The sequence below is a fragment of the Bos grunniens genome, chromosome 19, assembly GCF_055505025.1.
Source record: "Bos grunniens cultivar Pamir isolate PY7600 chromosome 19, Bosgru_T2T1.0, whole genome shotgun sequence".
NCBI lineage: Eukaryota > Metazoa > Chordata > Mammalia > Artiodactyla > Bovidae > Bos > Bos grunniens.
Window position 1 is genome coordinate 49,474,551 of NC_141183.1, and position 26,358 is coordinate 49,500,908.

The following is a 26,358-nucleotide window of genomic DNA, read 5'->3' on the forward strand; positions in this document are numbered from 1 at the left end:
CAGGAGACCCCACCTCTTTGCTTCTTTCTATAAAAGAGCAATTCTGGTCATACTTTCTAAACTGACACTGCTCTTCTGTTTGCCCAGCATTTTCTTTTCCAGGAAAACCTAGAGCTTTCCTAACTTTATATATTTTTTTCTAACTTCGTTTTATTCATTTATCATTCTGGCTTCTGAGGAAGGGAGATCTGCATGCCCAGGTTATAGACAAAAATGTTGAGGCCCAGAAATTGACGGGCCAGGAATCATCAGAAAGTCAAAGCAGAGAGGCAGAGTATGAGTTTAAAGTGGCTGGACACTGGTGCCCAGTTGATTTCTAGAACTATGGAATTGGGGTCTCAACTGGTCTTTTTTTCACCATTTAAAAAAATTGAAGTGAGATTCCCAAGTGGCTCAGTGGTAAAAAAAAAAACCTACATGCCAGTGCAGAAGCTGCAGGATACACAAATTTGATCCCCGGGGTCAGGAAGATTCCCCTGGAGGAGGAAATGGCAACCCATTCCAGTATTCTTGCCTGGAAATTCCCATGGACAGAGGACCCTGGCGGGCTACAGTCCATGGGGTCACAAATAGTTGAACAAGACTGACTGCACACACACACACGCACACACACAGAAAAACTGAAGTATAAAGAACAAAGTTTTGACAAATGGGAGGAGATGGTCAGGTTAGATCCTCCTGTTGAGTGGACTACATGAGTCAGAAGATGGGGGGTCAAGAGTAGAGAAAGACGGCACTTTGCCCTAGCTCATCCCGAGGAGCGTGGTGCCCTGGCTCTCTGGAGCCACAAGACTCAGCTTTATGTATCCAGTCTAGACAAGTCCTGTCTACTTTCTTCCTCATAGAGTTGATGGGATGAAAAATGAATTGTGGAAGGACTTTGTAAACAAAGGGTACATGGGACAGACAAAAAAAAATGATAGTTAATTTACAATTTTGATTAGTTTCAGGTGTACAGCAAAGTGATTCAGTAATACATACATAGATTCTTTTTCAGGTTTCTCCCCTATAGTTTATTACAAAATATTGGGTATAGTTCCCTGCACTATTCAGTAGGTCTTTGTTGCTTATCTCGTTTGTATTTAGTAGTGTGTATATGTTAATCCCAAACTCCTAAACTGTTTTTTGAAACTTGTCGAGAGCTCTGCGGGGGGTAGTTCTGAGCTCCTGAAGCACTGGTATGGAAAGTTCCTGTGGTTAATTACACCCTAGGCAGCTCCTCCCCAGGGTCCTCCTGACAGGCGGTTGCATCCATCTTTGAAGATAGGGCCGCATTCAGTTTTCTAGAACCCGACATAGCCATCGTAAAAACCACCGTGCTTTGCAAGGTCACACAATAAAATTTGCAGTGCTTATGGGAAAAAAAATGGGGTTAAGGGCACAACACTCAAAAACTTCGTCAGTGACACCTTTTAAAAAAGATAAGAGTCTAATAAAAAAACATTAGCAGTTTTACACCTGTTAAATGCTTAGGAAATACATAAACGCTGTGCAACAATAAATATGGCACTTTACCTTGAGAAAGTTCTGAAGTTTGCCTATTGAAGTGGGTGTCGGAAGCGGCGAAGCTGGTGAATTATTGAGGTGGTGGGCAGAGACTTATCTGAAATCGGAAGGAAAGTTGTAACTTCAAATGATGTGGATGGATGTGGCTATGGCACATGCAGTGAATTGACATGTTTGAAGGGTGTGAGAGTGTGTGTGTGTGTGTGTGTGTGTGTGTGCACGCGTGCATTTAGTGTATTCCTATGTGAATGGATAAACCAGGCCCTACTGTTTAACACAGGGAACTCTATTCAATATCCTGGGATAACCCAGAATGGAAAATAATATAGAAAAGAATATATATATGTATATAATTAAGTCACTTTGCTGTACAGCAGAAATTAACAGAACACTGTAAATCAATGATACTTTAATTTTAAAAAAAAAAAAAGCTTTTAAAAAAACTGTAGTGTTTTTCTATTGTGGCTCCATTAAGCTGGATGCAGATTTCTGAAATGGATGTTACACTCAAGTTATTCCCTAATATATCAATCGAATTGAAGCCCATCCTTGTGTGTGTGTTAGTTGCTCAGTCGTGTCCGACCCTTAGCGACCCCATGGACTGTAGTCTGCCACCAGGCTCCTCTGTCCATGGGATTCTCCAGGCAAGAACACTGGAGTGGGTTGCCATTTCCTTCTCCAGGGAATCTTCCCAACCCAGGGATTGAACCTGGGTCTCCTGCATTGCAGGCAGATTCTTTACCATCTGAGCCACCAGGGAAGCCCAGAGTCAATCCACACTTTTGTTTAATTTGGCCTTGCCACAAAGCTTGCGAGATCTTAGTTCCCCAATCAAGGACTGAACCCACGCCCTGGATAGTGAAATCACAGCATCCTAACCACTGGACTGCCAGGGAATTCCCCCAATCCACACTTTTAGTATCAATATTAGCACAGCACTGACTGTATTTTGTCCTTCTGCCGGAAGGGATGCTCCCATGTTCTGGGGCTGGGATGCTCAAAGCACCTAAGGGCTTATTCTCTCATTCAGTAAATATTCACACATCAGCTGCTCTGCTAGGTTCTGAGGATGCACGAATGAGTAAAAAGTCATCTCTTCCTTTAAGAGAGACAGAGAAGGAGACATATCATCCAAGCATTTCTGTGCAGGTGACCAGCCTCTGCTGTCAGTCACTACTGCATGTAGAATACAAAGGATAGAAGAGATAACTACTGGATGAATCTAGAAGAGCTTCACGGAAGAGGTGACATTTAGCCTGCTTAAAGGATGGGACATGGAGAAGCAGGGAAGAGCATTCCAGACACAGGGAACAGCATAAGCAAAGGCACGGAGGCAGCAGATGGCAGGGTTCTGACATGACTGTCTGGGATGTGGTGACAGACGACACAAATAAGGCAGAACGGAGTCGTAATGGCCCAATTCTGCCAGTCTCAGGCGTAGGGGCTTTTCCAGGAGGGAGTGAAGAGCCGTGTTAAGTGTCCAAACAGGGCAGTGCGATGGTGCAGTTTTGTTCTAGAAAGAAATCCCGACGTGCAGCAATGTGAAGAGTGCCCTGGAGATGGGTGTGGGTGCAGGAATGCAGGGCATGGAGAGAGGCTGGCTTCTGAAACCACAAGCTTGCAGCCATACTGGATAGAAACCAAGTGATTTGTCTCTGTCCCACATGCTGTTGGCAATTCAGAAACAGCATCATCTCCCATGATGCTGAGGACTGGAAACAGGCGAGAGTTGACACCTCCTCACCAAGGCCTCAGGGATGTCTCTAGATACCAGCTTTTTGCTGCTGGACACATTTGCTGTGGTTCTTAGGGCCAGTGATAGGGATGTGGACAATTAACTGAATTGAAACCAGGAATTGAGTGGGAAATACGTGGCCACTCTCTGGCCTTCTCATTGCTCCTGTGGGAGCTCTGTGGCTATCTGCCTGGCACCTTTAGCCAGCCACTGTTAAACCAGAGTGTCATATGTTCATTTTCAGAGAAGGGAAGATGCCATTCCACTTCTTCCAGGCTTCCTGCCATGGTGCCTGGCACAGGATTCTGAGTTCTGTAAATTCAATCTTCCTAAAAATGCCTTTTAGACAAAGACCATCCCCCCTCAGGAGAAACAGATGTGTCTCAAGTAACTGTTATATGCCAAACATGATCTGGGTAATTTCACACCTGTTAACACATCCAGTCTTTTCCCCAGTGACTGAAGAGATGGAAACCGTTAACAATAAAGAAACCAAAGATCAGAGAGGTTAAGTAATTCCCCCAAGGTCACACAGCTCTTATGTGGTAGAATCAGGATCTAAACCCGGGTCACCTGGCACCAGAGCCTATTCTGCTTCGGTTCTCCTTTCGAGCCCTCTTCTGAGTTTGTGAAATACACAAGGACCTGGCCTCTCCATCCTCTAAGAAGAACACATGGCTGGTCTTGCCGGGGGCAGAGACCTTGTGATATTACCCTTCACCTCGGCATCCCCTTTTAAGGCGGCTGGCCCATTACGGCCTCCCTCTCAGGAGCCTGAGTGATTGCCAAATTCTTGGTGAGAGAAGCATCAGCAGGAAAGGTTACAGGTGCGCCTGGAGCAGGTTGTTGCAATAGTTAATTATCCATTTGGCTGTTACAGAAAAATTCTTAACTGTAATTGATGTTTGTTGCTGTAATAGTATATTGCTGTATTTCTACATCCAGTAATGGGCTTTATGTGCTCGATTTTAATATCCATGAGCCTGGGCAAGTGCACATGTGTGCTAAGGTGCTTTAGTCACGTCTGATTCTTTGCAACCCTAGGGACTGTAGCCCACCAGACTTCCCTGTCCATGGGGTTCTCCAGGCAAGAATACTGGTGGGTTGCCATGCCCTCCTCCAGGGGATCTTGCCAACTCAGGTATCGAACCCCGGTCTCTTATGTTTCCTGGGTTGGCAGGTGGGTTCTTTACCACTGTGCTGTGCTTAGTCAGTCATGTCTGACTCTGCGACCCCATAGACAGCAGCCTGCCAGGCTCCTCTGTCCATGGGGTTCTCCAGGCAAGAACACTGGGGTGGGGTGCCATGCCCTCCTCTGGGGTCCACCACTAGCACCAGTACTGGTAGAGGTATTTCTACCTCTAGTAATGGGCTTTATGTGAGACATTTTAATATCCTTGAGCCTGGGCAAGTGCGCAGGTCTTTTTAAAAGAAACATGGTTTCCTTGCACAGAACTGATCAGTTTTGAGAGATCATAATAAATGCCCTTAAAGTGGTCTTTGTAGGTGTGAAAGAAACGGTGAGACTTTGAACTGGTCCCTCTTAGCTGTGGGTTTCCTGGTGGCTTAGACGGTAAAGAATCTGCCTTCAATGCAGAAGACCCAGGTTCAATCCTTAGGCCGGCAAGATCCCCTGGAGAAGGAAATGGCAACCCACTCCAATACTCTTGTCTGGAGAGTCCCATGGACAGAAGAGCCTGGCGGCGGGCTACAGTCTGTGGGGTTGCAGAGAGTCTGACACAACTGAGCAACTAACACTTTCACTCTTAGTAAGTGGTATTATGGAGAAGGCAATGGCACCCCACTCCAGTACTCTTGCCTGGAAAATCCCATGGACAGAGGAGCCTGGTAGGCTGCAGACCATGGGGTTGCAAAGAGTCGGACACGACTGAGCGACTTCACTTTCACTTTTCACTTTCATGCATTAGAGAAGGAAATGGCAACCCACTCCAGTGTTCTTGCCTGGAGAATCCCAGGGACGGGGGAGCCTGGTGGGCCACCGTCTATGGGGTCGCACAGAGTCGGACACGACTGAAGCGACTTAGCAGCAGCAGTAGCAGCAAGTGGTATTAAGTCTGCTTAATTTATCAGGTCATGTTCATGCTCTGATTTTATATACTTGTATCCATCAATAAACATTGTGATACTTGAAAAAAAAATCACTTGCTTCCCACCCCACTTTGCAGTGGTAAAAGCTCCTCCTCCCCGCCCCCCCACCCCCGACCAAAGCAGGCAGTCCTCTGACTGAGAGCTGAAGGGGGGCTGGAGCTCACCCAATACACTGATGGCAGAGCTGAGCTCAAAACAGAGATCCCCTAGTCCCCAGCCAGACACTGTCTCTTAACCAGAGGTCCTTCAAGGAGGGTGCGGAGGTCTAGGACCATTTGCCTTTCGAGAGCATCTCCCTGTTACATTTCTCCCATAATGAGGTTCTGCTAGGGGAGAAAACAAGGACTGCAAGGCGCTGCAGCCTTGGCTATACTAACAAATGGCTCTCGCCTCCCTCCTGCCAAGCTCCCATGTAAAGCAGGCTTTTGTTTCCTGTGGATACCTTTGGTTAATTATTTTTAAATAAATAATTATGTAGCCTGGGGGTAGGGGAGAAGTCTCCCAGTGACCCATATTTGATCGTCTGAGGACTGGCCCTCTTCCTTCAGCCAAATTAAATAGGGGAAAGCTAGCGTCTGTTTGACTTGAGACCAAATCGATGATGGGGACAAGCTGGGAGGTGAAAACTCACCTGACTCCCAGCGTTATCACTACACTCTCAGGAGCAGAGCATCTTGGGGAGGTAAATAGCTGGTCAGGGAGTCAGAGGAAGTGGCAGAAAAGCAGGGTGAAGTCCATTTTCTCTGAAAGGAAAGAACAAGAGGGCAGGGGCCAGGTCTCCCTCCCAAGTTGCTTCCAGGATGAAGCATCAGTGGTTGCAGCAGAGCCAGATTCTTTGGGAATGATTCTCCGTGGGAAGTAATTCCATTCAGGACTTAGAATCTACCCTCCATTGTCCAGAATTCTGGAGTCATAGGACAAATATCTTTGAGTCCATCCCTACACCAGCTCCCTTCCTGTAGGATCCCAAGCCGTGGGTGCGATTTATTTGACTTTCTACGAGGAGTTTCCTAGATGTTATTTCTGATCCAGACTAGCCATATTAAGGAAGCGATCTCTTCATTTTACAAGAGGAAACTGAACCACAGAGAGAGAAGTGATTTCCCCAAGATCACACATCTTTGCTCTTCGTTAAGAGCAAAGTTAGGATTGAAATCCAAGTTTGTCCCGCTCCAGAGCACACAATCTTCCCATTAGCTCTCCTCGTTAGAAAACCCTTCTTTCTGCCTCTCCCCTTTTCCGGTGGACCCAGCTGCCTACTGAGCTCACAAAGTTTCAGATCTCTCTTCTCCTAGGTAAGCATCCTCCTGGGAACCCAGGGGCAAATATGAGCAGAGCAAAAGGACCTAATTTAAACCCAGTGGGATGGAGTAGAGGGTAGTGGCAATGAGACCTAGGAACTGCAGATAGGTACAGAGGAAGACAGACAGGACTGGGCAGGCGATGTTGGTTTGGAGACGTGGAAGTCTTCCTTCATTCCTTTGAACGTTGTGGCCCCTGTTCCCCCTAAAATATAGTGCCCCAGCCCTGTAACGACCGAATTCCAGTGTTGTCCTGCCTCCGACACCATCCCCGTCAGCAGCCCCTTGCATCAAAGGAAACAACCAACAGAAGCGCACACACAGAACACGCATCAGACCACTTTGTAGTCTGACAAGCTGCTCTTGAAGGTTAGACTCCTGCTCCAGCGTGTGTTTGTTTTCTCCCCACCCTTCTTAAGCTCTAGGTCATTTCAGCCCTGGGGAACGTCCTTCGAACAATCCAAGGAAAACTGGCTTGGGTCTCCTCTCGGCAAGCTCTGTCTTGGTTAATTACAGGCTACTGGTTATGGCAGCCCTGCCTGGCTCCCAGGGGAGCTTTTGTAGCCTCCTCAAGCAGGTGGGGGTGGGGGTGCTCCCCTGGGGGCTGGAGGCAGGGCAGGGGGTGAGCGGGCCAACAGAACTTGGACGCTTGATGCAGTGATGTTTCATCCTGGGGAACTGGGCGGAAGGAGAAATGAAGGAGAATTTGGTCCTCCGTGCCAAAGGATTCCTTAGGCATTTGTTCTCTGTCTCTTGCAGGTAGGAACAGGGTCCCCTAAACCTGTCAAATCCAAGGCAGAAAATAAGAACGTGGTCTTTCTCAGCTTTGAGCTTAGGGCAGGATGGCCTGGCTACCCCCTCAGCTTTGTCTCTGGCTGTTTCATGGGCACATCAAACAGGACTTGAACTCTGTACACTGGCTCCAGGTTCTCTTCTGCCTTCAGCTTCCTCCAGTCGCCCAGCACTGTCCCTTTCCTGAGGAGAGGGAGAGTCAGAGCCGCGAGGCTGTACACATGCTTGCTTCTCCCCTCCCTGGCAGACCAAACAGCAGTGGTCTGCTAGGCATTCACTTCCTGCCTATGGGTGCTGCCTGCCCCACCTCCGGGCAGACACACCTTCCCCTGGGCCCTGGAAGTCAGCCAAAGGGGACCCCACTGAAGGAATGTGAGTTCCAGGACCAAAGCGTCCTAGCTACAGCCCTGGCCCCATCGTGCTCTGCTGTTGTCCCATCGGTCACTGGGCCTTGACCAGAATGGTGGTACACAGAACGATGCATTTTGTTGTGGCCCTTACAAGGGTCATGGCTTCCCTGATAGCTCAGTTGGTAAAGAATCCACCTGCAATGCAGGAGACCCCAGGTCTATTCCTGGGTCGGGAAGAACCACTGGAGAAGGGATAGGCTACCCATTCCAGTATTCTTGGGCTTCCCTTGTAGCTCAGCTGGTAAGGAATCCACCGCAATGCAGGAGACCTGGGTTCGATCCCTAGGTTGGGAAGATACCCTGGAGAAGGGAAAAGGCTACCCACTCAAGTATTCTGGCCTGGAGAATACCATGGACTACAGTCCATGGAGTCACAAAGAGTTGGACACGACGGAGCCACTTTCACTTTCAAGGGTCACTGGGCCAGTGCCTCTCTGTAAAACCTGTCAGTTCATACTCTGCAGCCCTACCTAGCCAAGCAATGCCAGGGAAACATTTCTAAAAGGTATTTTGAAGAGCAAAAGAAATACTCCAGCTGGGATGGGAAAGCCCCTAAAACCTAAAAGCACTATGTAGAAGCAACAAGAAGTAGAATCCATCCATCTGTTTGTTCATTCATTTGACATATTTATCATGTGGCTACCAAGGGAAGGGGCTTCCCAGGTGGCTCAGTGGTAAGGAATCTGTCTGCCAATGCAGGAGACACAGGTTCAATCCTTGGATTGGGAAGGTCCCCTGGAGAAGAAAAGGGCCACCTACTCCAGTATACTTGCTTGGAAAATCCCACAGAGAGAGGAGCCCGGCAGACTATAGTCCGTGAAATTGCAAAAGAATCAAACATGACCTAGCAATTAAACAACACCAATCAAGAGAATACAGCAAGGAGCAAAACAACACAGAAATAAAAACACTCTGCCCTCATGGAGCTTCCATTCCAGACTTCAAGCAGAGGCCGAGCAACCTCTGCCCTAGAGAAAGACAGCTGATATGTCTCACAGAAAGACAGGGGAAAGAGGGCAGTGTTTTCCCCGCTTGTCGGCTCCCCTAGAAAACAAGTGATCCCGGGGGCTCAGGTGGCACTAATATTCCACTGTTGGGTCTGCCTTGTTTTGCAGGAGTGCGCTACAGCCAGCAGGCAAGCAATGAGGTCACTTCCTCCTCAACAATCAGTCACCATGGCAACAGCGCCATGGTGACTAGCCAGTCGGTTTTACAGCAAGTCTCTCCAGCCAGCCTGGACCCAGGCCACAATCTCCTCTCACCTGATGGTAAAATGGTGAGTACACCTGGGCCATTGTAGCTCTGGAGCTGATAAGATAAGAGGCAAAACAAACACAACTTCTCACAAGGCCTGCCTGAAACAATGAACCATTGTAGCCCCACCGGGGAAAACGGGGGCCGTCCAGAGTTGGAACGGAAAGGTAGAGCCGGTGACCCAGCCTCCGGCGGGTGGAAGAGGTGTTCGGTTTGAACCCAGCCAATAAATCTGACAGAGCCCTGCTCTCATTTTATTGATTGAATGCCTCATAAAGGAGCAAGCCGGGTGGGACCCTGTTTGTTTTGGGGCTGCCAGTGACATTTAAGTTGATAAAAATGTTCATTCATCCCCACCCCCCCTCAACCAACCCAGGGCCTCCAAAGCCAGATTTTTTAACCCAGGGAGCACCTCACTTTGAAACTCCCCTCCCCTTTCTCTTCAGCACTCCCCTGATGCTGCCTAGTAGGGTGAGGGAAGTCAGGATTGAGTGGGTGGCAGGAGGTGGTGAAGCTTCCGGCCCTGGGGTTTTGAAGGCCACTGGGCACCCGTGAGGATCATAGCACAGAACGGTGTGTGGGGTGGGGCTTATTGCGGGGGGCGGGGTCTGGGGGGGAAGTGGGGAACACCGACTTTGAAGTTTGCAATGACTGGGTTCCAATCCCAGCTCTGGCACTTAATTGCCGTGTAGCCTTGGCCAGGTTCTAAGCTCTTTCTTTCTCGTCTATAAAACGTGGGTAATAACACTAGGGTTGTTGGCGGAACAAATATGATAACACGAGAGGTACTCAGCACTGTGTTTGGGACGGTAAATATTCAGTGAATGACAGCATGGTGGTTCTTAGGTGAATATCAGTATTGTTTCCCCCTCAATGACGTTTTCTCTACCAGTAACCACAGCCTACCCTCTCAGATGTCAGCTGAGCACCCCGGTGAGGAATAGAGTAGTTGATGCTGAATTTTCAAGGTTCTAAGCTGCAAGCAACACCAGTGCACCCTTGGGAGGGTGGCTTCCGAGACAACACGAGCGTGGCGACACTGGGAAGGGTAGGACGTGGAAAACTTGATTCTTCGGGTCATGCTCTGTGTTTCAGGGGAGGGAGGAGCTGCGGATTCCTGGCTTCCGAGCCGAGGTGGAGCCCTGCACCCTCAAGGCGTCTGACCCAGAGGCAGGTGGGGGGGCAGGGCAGGGAGCTGAGGCCATTTTAGACCTTGACGTGTGCGCTGTGTAGGCAACACAGGAATGGTGAGTCACAGGTGATTGAGTCCCCAGCTCCCTGGAGGAAAAACAAAGTGTAGTTTCCGAGGTGGATGCCAACTCTAGTCTGGGGACCTGAGCCGATGGCTTCCTGGTCATGGGCTCTGCAACAGGAGACAGAAGATGCTCCAGTGGGAGGCATTTTGCAGCCCCCTTGCCCATCCCTCATCCCTTAAGCTTCTTCTTTGGCTGCCTCGTGAGACCCAAGGATTGCCCAGACTTCCCCGGAGGAGGAGGGGAGCCTTGAGGAAGAGATCACGGCTCCCCCGTGGAGGACATATGGAGGGAGACCTCTCCTGTTGCTTGAAGGTCCTTGGTGTTTCCCTGTGAGCCCTTCTTTCCTTCCTCCTGAGAAGCAAACGGCCTCGCCCAGGCTGGGGCGCTCCACAGGCAGCCTCAGGGCACGCTCTTTTCTTCCTCTTCTGCTCGACAGCGCCCTAATGGGCAGTCTGTTATTGGATTGATGATTGACCAGGACAGCACACCTCAATGTTAGCAAACACCTGGAAGCTTGTTTGCAGCGACCAGCTTTTCACTAGTTTCCAACACCCGGGCTCATATGTTATGTCACTATCGCTGGGTGCCCAAATTCTGTTTTCGGTTAATAGGTAACGAGCCCATCGCAGATCTTGGTCCACCAAAGACAGAAGTGGAGAGGATGGTTAAAAATAACGCCGGCGAGGGAACCAGTGTGCCCACGTCTTGGGCTGTTGTTGTTTATCAGTGGAAGGATGGACATTGCCTAATTTCAGTTTCCTCATCTGGAAAATGGGGGATAACAATGCCTGCGTCACCGGGGTGGGGCGAGGATTGCCTGTAATTCTGCTGTTTTGGGGGTGAGCCCCAGCCAGGGAATGACAGTCTCTGTGTGCTGACTTCAAGTAGAATGTGCATTTGAAATCATCCCCCAGGGATCGGTTTTGGAAACGAGGGTAACGCATCTGAGCTTTCTTTTTGTACTCCAGGGACCCCATCCCATTCCCGAGTGGCACACGTCCACAAAGAGCTGGCCAGCTTTCAGGTTGCCGTCTGTGAGTGTTGAACCTTGTGTTTTAGAAAAGCATACGCCGGATACTCTCACAGCATCAAAGCAACAGACCCCCATGGTGAAAAGCTCAGCCCTAGAGGCAGATCGCCCGCCGTTCATGGCCACTGTACCACTTGCGCACATTTCTTAATTTCTCCAAACTTCCATTCCCTTGTCTGCAAAGGAGGGGTAACAGCATCACCCTCATAGGCAGTAGGCATGTGGAGCACATAGCAAAGGCCTGCAGAAGGCAACGCTGATACCATCCAAACTCTCCAGATTACCCTGTGAGGATGGAGACTGATACTCTTGGCAGCTCCCTGTCTTCCATCAGTCCTGGAGGCAAAGGCGATGGTTGCGTTTTATTAATTTTTTTATGTCATTTTTTAAATGACATTCATTTTTTCTCTCTTTTTTTTTGATGTGGATCATTTTTAAAGTCTTTATTGAATTGGTTACCTTATCTTTTTTTTTTTTGGCATCGAGGCATCTGGGATCTTAGTCCCCTGACCAGGGATGGAACCTGCAACCCCTGCATTGGAAGGTGAAGTTTTAACCACTGGACCACCAAGGAAGTCCCAATGGTTGCATTTTAGAGTAGGAAGGAACTTGACCAAGGTGACCCCCCAAATAGGAAGGAGATGGAATTTGGGGTGCAGCAAAACTGGGTTTGAATTCTGGCTTCCTTGCTTACTAGTCAGGTGACACAGAGCTACTCTCTCGACTCTTCTGAGGCTCAGTTTACTTATTCTGTGGCAGTGGTTTAGTTACTCAGTTGTGTCCAACTCTTGCCACACCATGGACCGTAGCCTGCCAGGCACCTCTGTCCATGGGATTCTCCAGGCAAAAATACTGGAGTGGGTTGCTATTCCCTTCTCAGGGGATCTTCCCAACCCAGAGACTGAACCCTGGTCTCCTGCATTGCAGGCAGATTCTTTACAGACTGAGCCACACGGGAAGCCCTTCTTAATCTATAAAACAGGGCAATCATCATAATGCCTTCCTACATGTGTCCTTATCTATTGAGGACAATCAGTGAAAGCACTTTAGATACGTTAAAGCGGGGGGCGGGGCAGAGAGGCTCGAGGAGGAGGGGCTATATGAGCACTTACAGCTGAATCACACTGTTGAAATCACACTGTTGTTCAGAAAGCAACATGACATAGCAAAGCAAGTATCCTCCAATTGAAAAGAAAATTCTGCTTTACATGAATGATTTAAAGAAAAGCAACACTAAAGCCATACACGTTTTGTTTTTATTATCGGCACCCACTTTTCTCTTTCACCATTGAAATCAAACATTGAAATGGTAGAGATTACTGTCACTCCATTGACTTTCTGCAAAGGACTGCATTACTCGAGAGAGTCTGAAGGCAGGTCACTGATTTTTTTCTTTTTTTAATGACTGACATTTTGAAAAACAAGTCTGGCAAACAAGCTGGTTCTCTCTTGTTTGATGTGGTCAGAATTCCTTCTTGGTCATGTGACCCCTAACTCACAACGTGATGCTCATTTTTAAAACACAAACAAACCTGTTTGGGGTTTTTTTTCTTTCTTTCTTTTTCAACCTCACTTTGGAAGCTATGGGATTGATCAGAAGGGCAAGCAGGAGATAGTGTCTTCCAGGGGTATTGGTCTGAGAGCTCTAATCTGAGGAGCTCTGGGTCACAAGGAAAAGGCAACTCAAACATCTGATGTATGTATCCCAACCCTAAGCCACCTGTGAGCATTCCTGGTGCCATGAAGAATGTCTGGGTTAGTTCAGAGTGAGAGGGGAACAGTCCTTTCTTAGTAATAATTTTTAAAATTATTTTAAAACCACAAAAAAGTAAGGTACTTAATCATGAATAAAAGTATGTTGTGTGTGTGTGTTGTGTGTATGTGTGTGTAAAACTGAAAGCTTATAATTCATGGGGAAATAGTGGAAGTATTTCTGATAACATAGAATCAAATTAAGCATGTCTATTACATTGTTACTGGTATTACATCTGTGACTGGTTAATACTATTCAGAAAGTTCTAACCCAGGCAATATGACACTAGCAAGGAGGAGAGACCTTTTTAGCATTATATGCTTGTAATGCCATTATATATACACTTGGGAAAATGACAATCATTAAGGAAAAGACACTATTAGGAATAAATGAAAGGATTCAATCCTTAATAAAAGGAATCAGAGTGGCCTTGGATAAAATACACAGAACTCAGTAGCTTTCTCTTACTAATCTGTCATTAAAATATAATGATGAAACAGAGTGGGGGTACCTGGGACCAAGCCTTATTTAGTAGCTTTGTCATTATGATAGTAGCTCCTTGAAAGAAAAAAAAGCGGGGGAGGGGTGTTTGTTTTTAATGTATAGTAGAGATTTGGGAAAAGCAGAGAAGCCCAATAATGGATAATGACTAATCTCCCCCAGACAGACCTTAGTAATAATTGCAGGGGAAGAGCCCTCTATAAAAAGTAAGAACTTGAATTTTAGAGTCAAACAGACCTAGGTTGGAATACCAGAGGTATCATTTATTCGGTTGTTGGTTGTTGGTTCTCAGGTAATATGCATGTCTACTCTGAGCCTGTTTTTTAGTTTGTGAAATGGGAATGGCAGAGGCATGTGCCTCATGGGTATAGTGAGGTTTGTGAGTTAATCCATGAGTAGTGTTTCCCAGATCCTGTACTCAGTGAAAGTTTCCTTGTACTCTGGGCTCTAGACCTGGGCCCTAATCTGCTACACTAGGGAATCCCAGGGCATTTCTCCAGTTATTATTTGTAGCAATCACATATTTTTAGCACCAATAATACAGATAGCATAGAGCAGAACAGAGGATACTTTCTTTCCTTTTTTAATTTTATTTTTTAAACTTTTTTCTTTTACACTGGAGTACAGCCAGTTAACAATGTTGTAACAGTTTCAGGGGGACAGCAAAGGGGCTCAGCCATACATATCCATGTATCCATTCTCCCCCAAACTCCGCCCCCACCCAGATTGACCTATAACATTGAGCAGAGATCCCTGTGCTATACAGTAGGACTTTGTTGGTTATCCATTTTAAATATAGCAGTGTGTACATGTCCACCCCCAACTCCGTAACTGTCCCTTCCCAGCCTCCTCCCCTCCTGACAACCATAAGCTCATTCTCTAAATCTGTGAGTCTGTTTCTAGAACCATTTCCAGCATGAACCAGGGACAATCATATCATACACGTGGGCTGAAGAATCTCTAAGACAGGCTAGTGATTCAAAGGAAGTCAACAAAAATGCACATGAGGGAAGGGATTATGGTCAATATTACTTACCTTTTTCTCCTCTGTATCTAGAACAGTGCCTCTCCCTCAGTTGGTGCTTAATACTTGTTACTGAATGAATGCATGAATGTATCAGTGATTTAGCTGTGCCGAGGAATTGCTAAGCGGTGTCATTTTGGACACTGCTCTTTCCTGGGTTCCACTCATGCCGCTCCTGTTTTTTCTCTCCAGCAGATCTCAGTCTCGGGAGGAGGTTTGCCCCCTGTCAGCACCCTGACGAATATCCACAGCCTGTCCCACCACAATCCCCAGCAATCTCAAAACCTCATCATGACCCCCCTCTCTGGAGTCATGGCCATTGCACAAAGTAAGCTCTGTCCTCGGTCAGAAAACTTGGGGGCAGGGAGGAGTGCTTTGGGAAATGAGTCAACCTGATTTAAAAAAAAAAAACAACAGTAAAGAAGATATTCTTCCAACTCATCCACCCCTTGTAGATTTGATTCAACTCATTTCGTTCCTTATCTCTCTCCTCATGATTTGGATTGTTCAGCCTAAACTTAGAAGAAATTAGGGAATGGAGTTGAATCTGGGTCATAGCTCACCAGCTGTGCATCTTGGGTCAAATTATTGCATCTTTATGAGGGTCAGTCTTCGCATCTGTAAAATGGGTTGTTGGGGGCAATCCAATGACTGGGTATTTAGACACGCTTGTACATTGATAAAGTATGAATATGTATAATATTGTAGCTCCTATTTTTGTCCAGTGTTCATTCCTATCCCTGAGTGTGTGGTGGGTTTTCCAGGAGGTTGGGTTGTGTTGATATTCCTTTGTGTTGTTTGAGGTGGAGTAAGACATGAGGGGTTCCCTTCTTTTTTAAAAAAATATAAGATTTATTAATTGATCTTATTTTGGACATGCCCCCATGGCATGGCATGTGGGATCTTAGTTCCCCAACTAGGGATTGAACCTGTACCCCCTGCAGTGGAAGTGCAGAGTCTTAACTCGTGGACCACCTGGGAAGTCCATGGGCTTCCTTCTTAATGGGGAATTCTGTATGGTCAAATGAGACCTCTTTGGCAGGTGGTGAAACATACTGAGAAGGAACTCTGTGTGAAACTGTCATAGCATCTCTGAGCCTTGGCAGGTTTAAAGAGAAATAGATTGTTTATGCCCAGGCCTGAAGATGGAGCGAGGCGTCAGGTCCTTCTAGCCCTGGGGGCTCACCTTCCACAGCCAGTCTGTCCCCATCCATCACAGATGGGCCATTTCAGTGCAAGAAGGCTGCCATGGGTGTGCCTGTGGATGCTGCTCTCAGAGTAATGACATTGATGCGTATTCAGTGTATTTTCAGCCTTGTGTTGACAGCTCAGGCCAAGTCTTCCCTGTGATCCAGGGAGCACCCATGAGAGGTCTTGGGGATAGCTATCGGAGGTACATTTCCCGTCTTTCTTCTACCCTCAGGATCACCCGCTGTCTTTGTGGCCTCCCTGTGTCCAGTGCCCACATGAACCACTTTTTTATTTGTTCCTGCCTTTTTCGCTCCTCTGTCCATTCTTCCTAAACCTTATCTAGCCTCAGATCACTTCTGAAGGGATGGACTTTTGTGCTCCTTGAGGGCAAAACAGAGCCAAGCCCATAGGAGTCACCTGAGTTTATTGAATGAGTACATTTGGCCCCCTCTCTGTCCTCAGCTGCTGGGAAACTGACACCTTCCCCACTTAGTTTTATAAAAGGAACCTTTAGAGGACTCACAAAATTAAAAAAGGTATTTTAAATTTGCTGCCTTTTCATGGGGCCATTATGGCTGAAACCAGCTTGCTTGACTTCTAGGAGATTTGATTAAAAGGCCCATGGATAAGATACCTCATCTCTATTCCTACAACCAAAACTATACCAAACTGTCCCATTTACCTTCTTTCTTCACTCCAGCTTTGGCTGACACACACAGTTCTATATTTTCTTAGGCACTATCTGAATTAAAATTTTCCCTGGAGCTGTTACACAGTTTTTTTCATTTTGCTCCTAATTTTTCTCACCTATAATTCTCTATCTTCTTATAATAATCTTATTCTCCAATTGCAGACAGCCAATATCAGAGTGCACTGACCTTAGATGGGTGTGTGCGTGTGTGTGTATGTGTGTACTTGCGGTGGGGAAAGCATGAAGTATGGTGAGGGTCACCAGCAAACATGGTTGAGACACAGCAGTCCTACCCCAGGGAGTGTCAGAATGAAGAATCGGTTATGGAGTCCAAGCTTGTTCTGTTCTCTACACCACAGGCCAGTAAATCAAGAGACAAGTTGTTGGGCAATAAATAGCCAACTCCTGTCCTGTTGAATAGGGCTTCCCAGGTGGCGCTAGTGGTAAAGAGCCTGCCTGCCAATGCAAGAGACATGAGACAAGGGTTCGATCCCTGGGTTGGGAAGATCCCCTGGAGGAGGGCATGGCAACACACTCCAGTATTCTTGCCTGGAGAATCCCTTGGACAGAGGAGCCTGGTGGTGGGCTGCAGTCCATAGGGTTGCAAAGAATTAGACACAACTGAAGCGACTTAGCACGCACATCCTATTGAGTATGTGGGCCCTGCTTGGTGACTGCAGAGGCCCAAGGAGAACGTGATAACAGACCCCCCAGCAGTGCCAATTCATCATTCCCTACTCACCTATTGGACTGGATAACATGCTTCTTAAGCAGAAACCAGTGCCCAGAAAACAGATGGGAAAGCCAAGAGTCACACTCCGTGGGAGCTCGGATGACATCACTGGCTTTCCATCCTGGAACTGAGGCACATTAGGGGCACATCCTGTGTTGAAAATAAAATTCCTGGGCCTCACTTCCAAAGGGTCTGACTCATTATGTCTTGGGTGGGGCCGAGGAATGTGTATTTCTTAAAGGGCTCCTCAGGACGACTCGAAAACAATAGGCTGGTTGCAGAACCAGGTCCTCCAATGTCATCCACTCCAGACGGCATCATTTGCTTTTCTAGGCAGAGACTTCCTGAAAAGAGCAGTGGTGATGGGCTTGGGGAGAAGAGAGCAAATCCATGGGGCTCCCTTGGAGTCTGAGACCTTATGGGAAAGTTAGGAAACAGATCAGGGTGTCGAGCGAGACAGAGCCTGGAGGAGAAGCCGAGCCCCTGGGGAGTTAGAGATAGTGCTGTTCTGAGTGATCAGAGGACCCCTCCTTCCCAGCCCCACCCAGGTGAGCCAGGAGGGGGCTTATTCCCCTTCCCTTCTCTGCTCACCTTTTAGGTTTCTGATAATGGTATCAGCTAAAGCTCTGAGCAGGCAATTGTTGAGGCCTCTGCGCTATCTCCATGGAGCACTTCCCCCTCCCGTGAACCTGCTTATGGAACCCTCTCCATCTCAGGAAAGGCTCTCCAGGTGTCTTTTCCCGCATCTGCCTAAAAAAGAGATCTTTTTTCTGGGCTTCCGTCTTCAGCTTGTTCTAGCCCTTCCCCCACCATTTCCCAGAAAAAAGTGAAAGAAAGTGGAGTCACTCAGTCGTGTCCGACTCTTTGTGACCCCAGGGACTGTAGCCTACCAGGCAAGATTCTCCAGGCAAGACTACTGGAGTGGGCTGCCATTTCCTTCTCCAGAGGATCTTCCCAACCCAGGGATCGAACCCAGGTCTCCCACATTGCAGACAGGCGCTTTACCATCGGAACCACCAGGGAAGCCCCCCCAAAAATGAGGTCAAATCAAAGGAACCTTGGCAACTCCAAGAAAGAAGTTGGGAGTATCTTTCCCCTCATACTCCCATCCCCAGCCCTACCCTGCTTCAGCTACCTGCCCCAGAATCCCGCCCAGGGAGCCAACGGAGGGTGGGTACCAGGGACCTGATCTTGGCAGCACTGGCCCCAGTTCTAAAGAGACCTCAGGTTATAGACACAGTACAGAACCACGGAGGCCCCGTCCTCCAGAAGAGAAAGATGGCAGCACCTACTCTAACCACCAGCCTTCAACTCATTACTTCCTCCTTCCAGTCCATGGTCCTTCCATTGCCACCAGCCCTGTGCTGCCAGATAAGACACACTCACTTCACAGACTGGCTGAGTCGCAGTATTTTATTGCCTCTCTGCTCTAGTTAAGAGAATGAGCATCTGACCTCTCTCAGATCATTGCACAGCCGGCCAAGGAGGGTCTTCAAGCTGCACACCTCTAGGACTGTGGAGGAGGTTTTGTTTTTTTATCAAAATGTGGGCCCCTGCACACTCCTGCCCCCTGCTGGACAGACATATCTGGGCAGTAATCTGTACCTTACTGAGCAAGCCTCCCTCAGAGCCAGGCATGGGTGGAGTGGGCAGATATATTGTTGTTGTTCAATCGCTCAGTCGTGTCTGACTCTTTGCAACCCCATGGACTACAGCACACCAGGCTTACCTGTCCTTCACCGTCTCCCAGAGTTTGCCCGAGTTCATGTCCATTGAGTCAGTGATGCCATCCAACCATCTCATCTTCTGTCATCCTCTTCTACTTTCAATCTTTCGCATCATGAAGATCTTTTCCAATGAGTGGGCAGACATAGAGCACTGCAACCCCAAGGGGGCTTTGGGAAACCCTCAGACCTCAGTCAGACCTGTTGAAACCCCGTTTCCATCTACAGCTGTCTATGGAATGTGGGCGAGTCACCTTATCTCTCTAAGCCTCGATTTTTCAGTCTATAAAATGGGTCTATAAAATTGCTTCCTGGGCAACCTCTTATGTAACAGCCTCAACCCAGTGCTGGCAAACAGCAGGGGCTCTGTTGATGACCGTTAAAGTCTGTTTGCCTTTGCTCACCCCTGAAGCTGTCTCTGATCCTTCCTCTCATTCCCACAGGCCTCAACTCCTCCCAAGCTCAGAGCGTCCCCGTCATCAACAGCGTGGCTGGCAGCCTGGCAGCCCTGCAGCCCGTCCAGTTCTCCCAGCAGCTGCACAGCCCTCACCAGCAGCCCCTCATGCAGCAGAGCCCAGGCAGCCACATGGCCCAGCAGCCCTTCATGGCTGCAGTGACGCAGCTACAGAACTCACACAGTAAGGACCCGGGCATGTCGGGGAGGGAGCCCCAAGGGGCCTCAATGGCCAGTGTCTTCACTCTCTGGGTCTGAAGTTTCTTGGAAGCTTCCTGGTTTGGTCACTTTTCCCTACCTGTGATCAACCAAGACAATTTCTTTCTTTCATTTTTTAAAAAATGTGTTTGGCTGCACTGAGTCTTCGTTGAGGCACATGGGCCCTTCAGTCTTCGTTACAGTATGTGGGATCCTTAGTTACAGCGTATGGGATCTAGTTCCCGGCCCAGGGATTGAACCTGGGACCCCTGCATTGGGAGCACGGAGTCTTAGCCACTGGGTCACCTGGGGAGTCCCAAGACAATTTCTTAAGCACAACTCTTATGCGATGCTGTGCCTTTTCTAGTTCTCTTCTCTACCCCTGGAATTCCCAGGGGAGATTTTGCAGAGGCCAGTGAAGGCCGATCCGGGAAGAGAAGCTAGAGATAGAGATCTGGGGAGGTAATATAAATGTGGGACGAACCCATGCCCCCTTTCCCGCCCTAGTTCCCATGGAAGAGATCCTCAGGCAGGCACACCCCTTTTCCCGACGAGCCTCAACTTAGCCTTTTCAGCCCAAAATTCCAGGCAGCTGTTATCAGATGATCAGACTTGGCATATAACTTGCCTCCTAAGTGTCTTCTCTGAATTTGAAAAATCTTCCGGAGTCCCCACACTCTCCGATTTCCACCCCCCAAACATCTCTAATCAAGAACCATGAACATGGGTGGAAAAAGCCACCTGCACACAGAATGTTAGTTTCTGCCCCATGCAGAGGCTGCTTCCCACCTCCGATGTTCTCACCTACCCTAGGACTACCTTTCAACCATTTAGCTTTGGGGGTGTTTTTTTTTTTTTTGCCATGCTGAGCAGCCTGTGAGATCTTAGTTCCCCAACCAGGGATTGAACCTGTGCCCCCTACCTTGGAAACATAGGATCTTAACCACTGGACCCCCCGGGAAGTCCCCCTTTCAACCATTTACTTCCCACCCACACCTAGCCCCCATTTCTCCCCCTCCTGAGCCCCAGAGCCCCAGCCCTCTGGCTATGTCAGGCGGCCCTTGCCTCCGAGTCTGGGGAGAAAAAATGGGAAGGATGGTTTTCTATCTTCCAGCACAACCCCATGCACACACCTGGGCTGCCTCTGGAATGGAGCAATAGTCTTGCATCAGACAGACCTAGATTTAAATCTTGGCTCTGAGCCTTAGCAGCTATGTAGCCGGTGGTAATTTCCTCAGCTACTCTCAACTTCAGTTTTTTCATCTTAAAATGGAAATAGTGTGCATGTGGAGTCACTATGAAAGTGAAACAAAAGGAGGTATGAACTGTGTTTGGTGAGCATTAAGAGTTATTAAAATGCGGACTTCCCTGGTGGCCCAGTGGTTAAGACTTCATGCTTCCAGTGCAAGGGGTGTGGGTTTGACCCCTGGTTGGGGAACTAAGATACCACATGCCACTTGGCCAAAAAATTTGAAAAATAAATATTTAAAAAGAGTTATAAAAATGCAAATAATTATTTATTAAGGGTGTCTAATAGGAGGAGGCAGGGCTGGGAAACAGGATTTCAGTTGCTCTTCTGGCTGCGAGTCTGAGGGGCAATGGCTAAGTTCAGCCTCCTTCTACACTCGGGGCTCCATCCCGCCCCAGGCCTGCAGAGCTGGTTCCTGCGTACCATCTCACATTCCAATCACATTTTCGTGGCTTTTAAAAAATCTGCTACAGCCTGCAGCAGAGCCTGGAACCACGTGTATCACACTGTCCTTTCTCCCCGGCCCTGACAGTGCTCCCCCGCCTCACCTGGGCAGGATTCCTCAGTGGCGAGGCTTGGGTGGGACAGAGAGGGGTCACTAGCGACCTGTGCACTGCCGAGGCCCCGCTGCCCTGGCTGGCTCTGAAGAGAGAGCTCATGGGGCCCCAGAACAGGAAATAACCAGCCTCCCACCAAGGGAAGGACAGGCTGAGACAGCAGGCTGTGACCTTTACCCCCATTCCCTACTGGAGGACTCCTTGGTAGAACAAGCTGGTCCCTCCCTCAAGGCCAAACATCCACATGCTTTCTGGGTTGGTCATGTGACCTGGAATTTACATGAATCTTATGGATGAACTGGCATGAGTCAAAGTTTCCAGACTTGGTGGACACATACTGGGAAAACAAAAAGCGAAAACCACATGCTTCTGGAGCTTTTATTGAAATCTAGGCTCAGGGAGCTTCCCTGGTGGCTCAGACGGTAAAGAATCTGCCTGCAATGTAGGAGATGTGTGTTCAATCCCTGGGTCAGGAAGATCCCCTGGAGAAGGGAATGACAACCCACCCCAGTACGGAGAATCCAATGGACAGAGGAGCCTGGAGGGCTACAGTCTGTAGGGTCGTAAAGAGTCAGACACGACTGAGCGACTAACATGTTTGTCCATCATACTTCATTTGTGTGATGTCATAAGGCATTTTAGTGCAAACTGGGACAGCCCAAAATTATACAAGTAAGGACACCCATGTCTATTTAACAATTATTAATCAATCTGCAATTGCTAGCATGAGACCTAGGACTTGAGTCACTACAGAAAAACTAAGCAAACAGGCCAGCTCCTTCATTTTGCCAGCTACTATGAACTTTTTTGGACTTAAATTCTCAGATGCACCACATATACCCCAGGATCAGTTGTGTTTGGGATGTTTGTTTGTCTTTGAATATTTCTTTATTTACTTAGCTGTGCCAATCTTAGTTGCAGCATGTGGGACCTAGTTCCCTGACCGGGGATCGAACCCCGGCCCCCTGCATTGGGAGCATGGAGTCTTAGCCACTGGACTACCAGGGGAGTCCCAGGATCACTTGCTGATATCCAGGCATCTAATACTTTGGAAGTCAGGGAAAGAAAGTGCTCCCGCCACAGAAGTGCCAGCCACCTCTATCCACCAGGCACTGTGGAAACCTATTTATCTATTTGGTAAACTGCTTTAAACACAGTCTCTTTTAATCCTACAACAGATATCATTCCCATTTTACAGAGGAGGAAACTGAGGCTAACTGCATTGATTAAGGAGCCAGGATTTAAACACATAGCCATTCTTTTTGATCACATCACACTGCCTTGCCCAAACGTAACTACCACCCACCCCCACCCCCTTTTATCTGCCTGGGGAAAAAGGAACAGTGGTGTGGGATGAGGGGTGGTCTGTAGCTGTGCTTACATTCTTGCGGGATCTGCACTTTGACCTTGTCTTCACTCTGTCTCTGCAGTGTACACACACAAGCAGGAACCTCCCCAGTATTCCCACACCTCCCGGTTTCCATCTGCGATGGTGGTCACAGATACCAGCAGCATCAGTACGCTCACCAACATGTCTTCCAGTAAACAGGTAATGCTGGCAAGAAGGTAGGGGGAGGGGAGGGATGACTGTGACTGCTGATGTGCAGAGAGCGTGACAAGTATGCACTCGGCCTCAGTATGGTCCTTCTGAGGCTCCCTGGGTACTTTCTAAAAGAATCCCTGAGGTCACAAGGCAAAGAAGATGGGCCACAGGCTGAAGGGGCTTATTGCTCCCCTAGCATCCCTAAGAAGAGCACTAGAGTAGTGAAGTGTGCTCAGCTGCTGGAGACTGGATTATACAGAGCCTGCGGGCACTGGGGTTGAGTATCCCCAGTGGGTTGGTCATGATCCACGGACAGGGTATGCCCAAGGAGGGCTCAGAAAGTCAGACCCTCTGGAGTCTCACGCTTTGCAAGAGGGATCCCTGAGGATTTCCCATCAGTTAACAAATAGAGAAAACGAACAGTGAGTCAGAGGTCCCAAGGCTGATTCACCCAGTTCAGAACTCATCCTGAACCCCCAGTGTTGTAAGCTCCAGAAAATGACCCAATTCTGCCAACCCACGGGGACTCCCCAGTAGACAGCCTGGCCTTACCAGGGGCCTGTATTCACTTGGTGTTTTATAGAGAAGCTCAGAATCAGCTTCCTGGTGCATTGAAAGTGGGGAATCCAGAGGCTTAGTCACCATTTCAGTTGATGACTAACTCCCACCTCCACATACATAGAGAGGATGAGGGTAAAGACGACCCATGGTGAGGCTACAGCTTGGGCAGCTGGACTCGAACAAGACACTGAGAGTTAGGAAACAGGACAAGACGTCTGAACGCAGGTCGCAATTCCAGAGTAACACAATAGGACCTTTTAGTAGCTGGGGTCTGTGCAGTGTGGGAACTGTTTGGCCTTTATTGATTGTTAGATAAGTAGGTGACAACCTTGAACTTCATGTCAGAGGCTCTCGGCAGCGTTTGGTCCTGTGGATGATCTTTTTTTTTTCCCCCATCAAATCACACTTTATCCACTGCCATGTGCTCCTGAGGAAGTTATTTCATGGGCTCAGCCTTCTCTGTTCTTCCTTTGCCCCCATCTCCTCCTGGTCCTGCAGTATCATGAAACAGGTGGATTCAGTTCCTGGCTTTGCCACTTGCTCAGTGACCTTGACCTCCCTGAGCCTTCACCTTCCTCATGTCTAAAACAAGTCGTGGCATCTACTTGTTGGGCGGATTTGATTATGCCATGTAGATTAAGTGCCTGGCACATCTTGGGCTCTGAAACATACATGACCTAGTCCTTCAGGCTGTGGAATGAGGTGGGGTAGGGAGGGAGAGGTGTGTGGGACCCACTTTGCTATCCTTCTCTCACCCATTGGAAGATGAAAGGACAGTCCCCATTGCCCTGCCCTTCGACTCCCATGCGATTTCCCACTCTTTGTAGTGAGCAGGGAAAACATTTATCTGTGCTCACCAATCTCAATCAGGGGGGCAGCCAGGCGCAGCAGCCCTGCTTGGGAATACCTTCCCCTTTGAAAGGTTTATCAATCCATCTGCCGCTTGGGCAGCCCTGAACGGGGCTGTGATTAATGATTCCTGTCTTTCCCAAGTTGACTTTGATGCTTGCTTGTTGAAACAAGTCCTCTGAATTCAGGAAATGGCCTCTTAATCAAAACGCTTCGAGATGCTCTCTGAGATGCTGTACCGGCCCCCAAATGGGACTGAGTGGCCAGCCGACCTTGACGCCACATGAACGAGCCTCTAGAACTACTGTGAAGTCATCTCGAAACCCCCAGACATTTCAGGAGTCTGACGATAGACTCACAGTTTTATAGGATGATGACGATGACATTTAGTAAGGCTAGCACTCTTCATATAACACTGTACAATTTATGCTTCTCATGAACGTTATCTGGTTGTTTTCTTTTTGCCAAAACCTCCTAAGAAGTACAAAGAAATAAACCAAGGCTCAGAGATGCAGGGTAACCTGCCCAAAGTCACAAGAGATGATATGCTAGGACTGAACTTCCAGACTTTTGATCTTAGCTTCTAAATCCTGGACTTTTCCCACTTAAACACTACTCATCTTCCAATACCGATCTTTTTATTTATTTTTCACTGCTTTGGGTCTTCTGCTGTGCACGGGCTTTCTCTAGTTGCAGCGAGCAGGGACTGCTCTTCCTTGCAGTACAGAGGCTTCTCATTGAGGTGGCTTCTCTTGTTGCAGAGCACAGGCTCTAGGGCTCATGGGCTCCGTAGTTGAGGTGCAGGGACTTAATTTAGCCAAGGCTTGTGGGGCCTTATTTCCCAGACCAGGTTCATTGGCAGGCAGATTCTTAACCACTGGACCACCGGGGAAGTCCTGGCAATACCCGTCTTTAAAACGCCTATGGTAATCACTTCTCTTGTGGTCTGTAACAGTCAGGAACAAGAGTAAAAATTAAACCTACATAACTATATTCCAGTCAGGAAACCTTCTTCCTGCAAACAACAGGAGAAGAGAGGGTAGGAAAGATGGAATGAAATAAGAGGAGAGTGAAGATGCTGCCTCTTGGCAGCAGGAGGAACCCAAGGGGAGGAAAAGTTGTACACACTCTGTTCTGAAGGCAAAGGGTCAGAGGTGAGTTTCAGAAGGGAATTGGTGGCAATTCTGCTTTTTTGTTGTTTGAAAGTGTTCTTTTCCAAAAAGCATTTCAAGACTATTGCTAGGAGGTGGAAGCCCATGACATAAGGAGAGGAAGATTCCTTGGCCAAATATGTTGGGGGAACAGCTGGGTTTAGCAGAAACCCCACAGGACAGGGCTTCTCAGAATCTCTCCTGTGCCAATGTGGGCATTGAACCAGGACCCGTCCCGGGCAGGGCTGCTTTAGAGGCATCGTAGAATGCTAAGAAAAGGGTCTGAGCCAATCCTGGCTCCTTCACACCTGCTCCATGACCTTGGGCAGTTAATTCAGGGCTGTGAGTCTCGGGTTCTTCATCTCCAAAGGGGAAGCTCCCACCTCCCTCATACAGAATATACAAAGTGCCTGAAGATCATGCCTGGTACTGAGTCATATGCTCGAAGTGACAGCTTCCTTCCTGTTCCTACCCCTTTCTGTCTGTGATCCCTTAGAAGACACCTTCCATTAGGTCCTCCAGGATTGAACTCACTGCTTGGTCTGCACGTGGTCAAAGGAGGTTCTGACAATAACATGTCTCAGGGTTGGGACCATTTCTCTGGCACATCCTGCCTCCTGGGCCGGGGCTCCAGATCCCTGCTTCCCACTCTCCTGCTACACAAGGATGCCCTTTCACCCACCTCCCAGGAAAAAAAGCCAGTAGTTCAGGCCTTTCAAAGCACCCAAGCCCTTTGTGTGGGGCCAAATGCCTGGCCTTTAGTAGATATTCAGTAAATATGAATGA

The 26,358-nt window shown here is 48.2% G+C and overlaps 1 protein-coding gene and 1 long non-coding RNA gene across 9 annotated transcripts in view; one reads left to right on the forward strand and one right to left on the reverse strand.

Annotated features, from left to right (window-relative positions):
* Positions 1 to 26,358, forward strand: part of HNF1B (HNF1 homeobox B) — a 61,212-nt gene that overhangs the window by 28,727 nt on the left and 6,127 nt on the right. For 2 of the 8 annotated variants that reach the window (XM_086360354.1, XM_086360358.1), the window contains exons 5-9: positions 8,969 to 9,129; positions 11,332 to 11,397; positions 14,864 to 14,999; positions 19,454 to 19,648; positions 22,899 to 23,017. In XM_086360354.1, coding sequence (XP_086216480.1) covers positions 8,969 to 9,129; positions 11,332 to 11,397; positions 14,864 to 14,999; positions 19,454 to 19,648; positions 22,899 to 23,017 — 677 coding nt within the window. The remainder of the gene's footprint in view (positions 1 to 8,968; positions 9,130 to 11,331; positions 11,398 to 14,863; positions 15,000 to 19,453; positions 19,649 to 22,898; positions 23,018 to 26,358) is intronic. The other 6 variants (XM_086360357.1, XM_086360361.1, XM_086360359.1 and 3 more) reach the window with 4 other exon arrangements.
* LOC147352603 (uncharacterized) lies at positions 7,357 to 8,745 on the reverse strand. Its single transcript, XR_015148278.1, has 2 exons — positions 8,613 to 8,745; positions 7,357 to 7,432 (listed from the first exon to the last, which is right to left on the reverse strand). It is a non-coding gene; the product is annotated as an uncharacterized LOC147352603 (long non-coding RNA).